We start from the raw sequence: 7,438 nt of genomic DNA, 5'->3' as shown, positions 1-7,438 counted from the left end.
CCGGTGGCCGTCCCCGCCGAGCGCCCCGTCGGGGCCGGGTGCAGGGAGGGAGAATCCTCCCCTCCCCGGTGCAGTTCGCCCGAGCTGGCGGTTTGCAGCCGGCCGGGGAGGGAGGGGGTTATTTTTATTTTTCCCCCCTTTAAAAGAGGCACTGGGAGCCCTTCCCGCCTTCAGGTGGAATATTCTGAGGTAGGCGGTTGCTCCGGTGGGGTGTCTGGTCGGTACCGAAACATCGCAGGTGATGCCGATGAGTTCGTAATGCATCAAAACTTTAAGTATTTAGCGAAGGTGCTGCAGGCGGCTGCCTGGAATTGTGGTTTGGCTTCAGCGTGTCTGGCTGAAAGGTTATCTCAGAACGGGTTTTCTCTTTAAGCTATGAAATGTAGAAAAGATGTAGGGGAGATATACTGGGTCTGAAGGCGTACGGCAGCCCCGGGGATAAGGGACAGGAGGAGAGAGATGATGCTGTGTGTGCGGTCTCTCGGTGAGCCCCTCCGGGCTCTGTGAGTGCAGGAGGTCCTCTGCAGGACCCGTTTCTGTTGGTGGTGGGGCTGCCGCGGGGTGCCCGAGGGTGATGGAGGGGGTGGTATGGGGCTTCTCTGAGCGTAACCTCGGAGGAAACCTGGCATCAAAATGTACCAAAGTGTCACCGAGGCAGCCTGGAAAACAAAGGTTAAACGCCTGTGAGGTTTTAGGAGCTGCTTGGCACTCCTTCATCCCTGCCGGATTGATGTTCCCCAGATTTCTTCTGGGAAACATTGAAGTGTCATGGAGGATTTAGAGATCAAATGAAATATTCTTATGTATGCGTTTGCTCAAATGAGGTGTCCGGTTTGTACTTAAAACATCACAGTTGATGCTGATGAGTTCGTAATGCATCAAAACATCAAGTATTTATCTAAGATGCTGCAGGTAGCTGGCTGAAATTGTTACTTGGCTTCGTTATGTCTTGCTGAAGGGTTATCTTAGAATGATTTTCTCCATAATTTTGTAGCTTAATTTTGTAGCACTTGTAGCCCTCAACAAGAAATTATGGACATCAAAATTCTTTTGCAGCCCATAGAAATGCTGTTTAGATAAGGCTGAAGCAATTGGAACAGTTGATGGGAGAGGAACTGAGGACCAGATTCTTATCTGGTGTTAATAGAGCCAATTTATATAGAGGTAACAGTTTGGTCTGAATGCTTTCCTTTTGCTATAGCAACAGCCATAACTTCAGGTAATTAAGTTCAACCTTTTTCTAATGTGAAGCTGCTTAGAAATTATTAAAAGCTATTGTGAACTATTAATTTCTCAATGCTGAAAAAAAGCGCCACAATTTCACTAGCCGCACAACCAAACCAAATAACTGCTTTTGGCAAATTCTTTAATCTTGTTACAGTCGTAATAATTGAATTCTTAAAGCTTCGGTGTTGTGGGGGGAAAAACTTGTGGGATCTTTGCAGCAATCTAGCTGTTTGGCAGCTCCTATTGCGGGTCACAGAAGTGCTTTAGACAATTTGTGGTGTTCTCCACTGAAGTGGCCAATGTGATTAGTCCCCTTCCTCTCTCAAGGTGACCCTTTTTTGCTTGGGCAGCTCTAAAACCTGTGCTTGTGTCTTTGGCTCGCTTCTGCTGGCGGCTCTTCCTCTTCACTCAGAGGCGCTGCACTGATTTTTCTTGCCAGTTGAGCCTCTCCCTGCGCGTTGGTGTCCGCACAAACCCACGCGATGTGAGGATGGATGTTCTGCCACCGCCGGTGCTCCGGCAGGACTTGGCCCCACGGCACAGGGTCCCCACGGAGCGTGGCATGGCACTGCTGGGCTTCTGGTGGGGTTCCTTGGTGAGGGAGGCTGTAGGGCTGTTGTAGCTCGGAGGAAGAAACGACGGGCTTTACGTGAACTTACAGGCTCTGTATAGCATCTTCTGTAAGAGCCAAAATTGCTTTGGAAGTAATTCCCCTGAAACTAAAGGAAATGCCGCAAATGGATGCGATGCTCAACTTTGTTTGCTTTAAGACAAAAACAGTCTGGTTTCATTCTAGCATCTGCATTACAATTACTAATTTCTGCATTACACCGTAGATGAAAATCAGTCTCTGTTTGCTCACAGACGTTGCTAAGAGCAGGTGTGTGAATCTTCCCCCTCCAGCTCTTGAGGGGCTTCTAGTGTTTAGCCACAAATGCTGTTCATTTATTTTGCCTTTTTGAGTGCAACTGCTTGTTTTGTGCAGACACTTCCACACGCGGGCTTTGATTTATCTGGGCGGTGATGTCCGTGCAGGCTCACGTCGTGCAAATCTGTCCCTCACTTGAGTGAGGAAAGGAAATCGGTAGTGAAACTTGTCCGAGTTTACAGCGGTGGTCTGGATCTATGCAATCAATTTGAATTTTTCCTGTTGACTTCAGGGAACTTCAGACTGCAATCCGGTAGCTGTAGTACACGATGCAGCTGCAGAGCAGATTCTGCAAGGAGCCTTCCACATAGCCCAGGGTAAGGCAGTGCTGAGCTGTGGTTTAGGATGCCAAGTGGCGTGAAAATGCTGTACGATTTCGGAGTTAACCCTCATTTGATATTTATGGTGCATATTTGTTGCTTGGTTTGGGCTATTCAGACACATAATGTGTATTAGTGTGTCCTCCTCTGACTGTAAGTGAGAGCAATTAGTGTACCGTCAGTCAGCATGCAATAAAAATAAGTAATTCCTAAACTGACTAGAGAAAGATGTTCTACAAATTCCATTTTTAAAACAAGTGGAGTTTTCTAGCAGGTAGAGGCTGCCCTTTCAATTCCATCAGTGTTACAGGCATCCCAGTCCAAACACCGTCATGTTTTCTAGCAGTTAGTTATTTACTAAATATACATGAAACTAGCTAGTCCCCTGTTTTGCTCTAGGATTGTAATTTCGAGCAGTGTTATGAGTCAGAGGTCTCCAGAACTGCAAAGTGAAATAGTTGTATTTGCTGTGATGGTATCAACCGAGCATACAAAATGCCTCTGTAAAAAAAAAAAAAAAAAAAGTGAGAAACAGTAGTGCTGTGCAAGAGCCATCCATAATGGAACAATGTACTTGTCGCTTATTGATATAGTGACTTTGGTTTATTAAACATTTATTTGTAGCCCCAGTAATGTTACATCCGAGGTTGCTAATTGGAATTTAGAGAGCCTAATAAATTTTGATTTCATCCTGAGTGCTCTCAATTCAGGGTGTTTACGTTAGTGCCGAGCAAAAGCAGCGCCTGAACGCGGTGTGATGTGCGGCTGCGCTCGTTCTGCCCACGCGGGGTCTGTGGGTGGGCGAAATGACTGAGCCCAAACCGGCGCTGGTGTCGATGGTCCCGGCTCCGGGACTCCTAGTGATGCGCCGCAGCTTGGGCGAACCCCGCAGCAAACACACAGCGTGAAAACGCTGCAAAATGGGTCCTGCCAAGACAAGGTATGTCACGGCGACTTAATTCTGTGAGGCTTAATTTTGCAATTAGCAGGTAACCGGTCTTGTTAATGTGTATTGCTCAAACCAAGCGGCAGCCTGTCGCTCGCGTGCTGTAGAAATGCCACCGTTTGCTTCGTGAAGTGGTCATTATGCTTCGTTACGGGTCTGCGTTAGCATCCTCGGCAGCTGCTGTGAAAGGTCAAAACTCCCCTCAGCTCCCGTGGAAATGGTACCGGGCCTGAAGGCTCCTTTGGTATTTTTAATGTGAAAAGTAATGACACCAACGGGTGTCCCGTTGCCAAAAAAAGTTCAGATGACGTACAGAGCTCTCCTGGCTGAGCTTCCGGGGGCCAGCACCGTGTGACGCATGTGTAGAACATGGTAGAATCATAGAATGGTTTAGGTTGGAAAGGACCTTGAAGATCATCGAGTTCCAACCCCCTGCCCTGGGCAGGGACACCTCCCACCAGCCCAGGTTGCCCAAGGCCACGTCCAGCCTGGCCTTGAACACCTCCAGGGATGGGGCCTCAACAACCTCTCTGGGCAAGAGATGGTAGATGGTGGTCCCATCTGACAATACTTTGAGTAGCTGCGTTGGTCTTACTCCCAAATTCATTAACCCCCTCACACACAAGGCAAGAACCACTGCTCAGAGTGGGTGCTGTTGAGGTGGGAATCCTTACTTGCTTCTTCACGGGTGGCACGGGGCTGTGGTGGGACACAGGGAGATGGTGCTGGGATGACTCTGGGAGGGGTTGGAGATGTCTCTGTTTTGGGACAGAGGTAAATGAGTGGAGAAATCACAACCCCAGGTGGGGCCCACCTACATCATGGTTGGACAGACACGTCAACCTTCTTCAGCACTGAATTTGTTTCGGGTCTTTCTTGCAAGTTTTAGTGGGTTTGGTGACCCTCATCTGGGGGAAGAATGACCGTTCCCATGTTTTGGGTGTGAGCTGTCACACCCCCGCTTGCCCGCTGGACCTGCAAACCTGGTCTCAGCCGAAGGGGGTGGCAGTATCTGCTCGAGGCAGCCTCATCATCCTCTGCATCAATGATAATTTCTCTCGCATTGCTGGAAGCCTTCAGTGGTCAAAGAATTGAGTGTGGGTGTCCGGAGCTTTTCTGAAGATCTGCTGAGGGTACGAGTGTGAGTCCCTGGCTGTGAGTGATGCTGTGCTGCTGGGGGGTCTGGAGATGGGATAAAGTCACCCTTTGGCCTCCGCAGTACCATAATTGTGTGTTTTGATGTGGTTTGCTCTTGGCCACAGTAGATAGATTTGGAGATCCCAGAGCTCCGGTTCTGTAGGTGCTGCGTGGAAACAGCATGTGGAGGATAGTTTCGGGGTAAATATTTCACAAAACTGCTACGCTGTGGGAATTCATTGCCGATACACTGATGGGTGCAAAATGGGAAAATTGGTGTTTTTCCATGTGTGCTGTGAGAGTCTGCGAAGCTCCATCGGCGCTGGTCGAGTGTGGATGGGCACCGTCAGCTGAAGCTTCTGCAGCGTTATTGAACCTGAGCTGCGTTTTGTTGCGAGATGATTGTTTGATACCTGTTCTCTTGTTTTCAACAGACTCGAAATGATGAAATCAAGAAGCTTTTGGTTCTCTCTCGTATTGCTTGGGGTTTTCCCGTCGGTGACAAGGGGATGGATGGACGCGGACAGGAGCCGAAGGCTGTATTCGGACGTGGGGAGGCTGCATCAGGAGGTACTGTACATCAGCTGCTGCTGCAGCTACAACTCTCGTGTTTGTTTTTGTGCTGTGTTCAGGCTGTCCGTACTGTGAAAACAAAACAAGTGAGGGGTTATCCATGTATATTTGTATTAAACACCTGCTGAGGAGGTCAGTGAAGAAGCAGTGATTGGGTACAAACTGTGAAGCAGAAGCTCTTATACTTTTTGAGTATATTGCCATCGTTCTGGGAGTGAAATTTTGCATCTGACCATTGTGGAGATGCCATCTTTGCCCCAAAGTCTTTATGGTGCGCTCTGTCCTGGGGCTGCTGGGACCAATGAAACTAAATTTAAATAAGCAAATTTTGTCCTGACTTTTCATTTGGGTCACTGGACCTTCAGGTGAAACCTGAAAAAAAAAAAAGTCCTCTTGCTGCTTAAAAAAAGGAAAATGAGCCATAGGTGGTTCTGAGAGAACCAGCACAGTTACTGCCCAGAGTGTTTCCCTCCTGACTTTCTGGTGTCAAACCTCCGCGAAGCGCAAAGTAATGGGAAAGGGCCAAGGGAGCTTGGTGGCCATAGGGAGGAGGGATGGTGACCTTGAATCCAGCTGGAGAGGACCCCTGATGCCTGGCCGGATGCGGAGGTGAGACTCCTGACGCCTTGGTGCAGGACGGCGATGCGCTCTTCAGCGTTCGGTCCTTGGGTTTGTGGGAGTGGAGAAGCAACTGGACCTGTTTCCAGTGCTGAAGGTGACAGCGTTGGCATTTGTTGCAGCGATACGTATTAAGCGGGTCCCCATCCTGATGGGTGTCTGGTGCCGGCTGTCCCAGCAGGGACGGTGGCTTTCTGGACCGGCGCTTGCAGCGTGGGTGGGCTCAGGTTCTCACATGTCTGAGGCATTGCGAATAAGGCCATAAAAATCCAGAAATGGGACTTTCATGAAAAGAAAATGACGAATGCTGAAACAATTTTAGTTATTTAATTAGTTCCTGGTTATCGTAGGTTTGCTAATTGATCGGTCACGTGCCTGAAAGCGGGAGGTGGGGGGGGAGGCAAGGGAAAGGAGACTTTGGTATTTTTTTAACTGCCATTGCCTAGAACGCTTACGCTCTGGCAGACACATTAGTCAGTGCCAGGCTAAGGATGAGCCCTCGATGGATTCGTGCTGCAATTGGATCTATTTAAGCCTCAGGATTTTGTTCTATGTAGAGAATCCCATTTCTCCCAGTCACATCCCATCTACAAATACCCGCAGTTGTATGCCTTATTTCAATAAAGCAGTTCAAGGTAATTAAAAAGATGCTTTTCGCTGCTTAGCAGGACTCGAAAATCATTTCGGTGGAGTTGGAGATTCTGCAGTTCTGAGTTCTGCCTCAGGTGCACTTTTTGCTTGAGGAATCCATCCTCTGTTCTGTCAAAGTGAAGAGAAACAGTTCCCCTCCACACCTGCACTGTTCTTTTTTTGTTGCGGTGCAGACTCGGGTAGTACACTGGTGCTCTGTTAAACACTCTCGTATTGTCTCAGATCGCTTTTGCTTTTTTTATTAGAAATAATTAAATAGTTTGCCTGCTTTTGCATTAAAAAAAAAATCTTTCTTCACTAATGCATATTAGTTTTGATTTTTTTGAAGAAGTTACTCTGAGGAATTAAATTCATTACTCAAATTATTTACTTTAACATAAAGAGTAGAACTATTATACTACTTGAAAGACATTAATTCATTTGATCTTCCTCTAAAAACCATGAAGTTATTGCACCAATTACTTGATCTTGCTTGAGGTGAAAGGATCTAAGCTAGAAATGTATTTGTTCAGATTTGCACAGCATTTAACAGGTGTGAATATTAAAATTTTTAAAGTACAAAGAATACAGTTAAAGTAGCTTCAAGGGATGTATGTTATAACGCAGACTTTTTTTAAAAGTAACTGTACAGAAAGCTCGTTCCACAAGAAAGTGTTTATACAGTGTGACACCAAACACCAAGGTGAATCTGGAAGCCCTGAACATAGCTTTCAGGTAGGTCAGTAAAATCGAGATAACTGCTGTTTTCTCTCAAAAGGCATTTATTTTGTCTTTCAGAAAACAATTTATCCATAAAACCTTTCCAATAATAAAAATAACCCCAAATCCTTTTCTTGTCATCTTCAGCTTTGTTCATGAAGTTTGTTAGTTACCAAATTCGTGGTTTGATTAATATGTAATTCCATTAATATGCATTTAAAACACTGAATCACAAATAGAAAAGCTCCTAGCGATTCACTAAAATTGCTTAAAAATATGTAAAGGGTTAATTTTCAGGTCAAATAATTTGAAGCGTGCTCTGATCTAAAATTCCTATGA

At 46.5% G+C, this 7,438-nt stretch overlaps 1 protein-coding gene across 2 annotated transcripts in view; it reads left to right on the top strand.

Annotated features, from left to right (window-relative positions):
- The first annotated feature begins 4,999 nt into the window (after window positions 1-4,999).
- The window catches only part of FSTL4 (follistatin-like 4), a 242,366-nt gene continuing 239,927 nt past the window's right edge, over window positions 5,000-7,438 (top strand). For both annotated transcript variants that reach the window (XM_009890835.1, XM_009890828.1), the window contains exon 1: window positions 5,000-5,128. In XM_009890835.1, the coding sequence (XP_009889137.1) occupies window positions 5,000-5,128 (129 nt within the window). The remainder of the gene's footprint in view (window positions 5,129-7,438) is intronic.

Source organism: Charadrius vociferus, unplaced genomic scaffold, assembly GCF_000708025.1.
Source record: "Charadrius vociferus isolate BGI_N301 unplaced genomic scaffold, ASM70802v2 scaffold370, whole genome shotgun sequence".
Taxonomy (NCBI): Eukaryota; Metazoa; Chordata; class Aves; order Charadriiformes; family Charadriidae; genus Charadrius; species Charadrius vociferus.
This window is presented reverse-complemented; position numbering and strand designations above follow the sequence as displayed.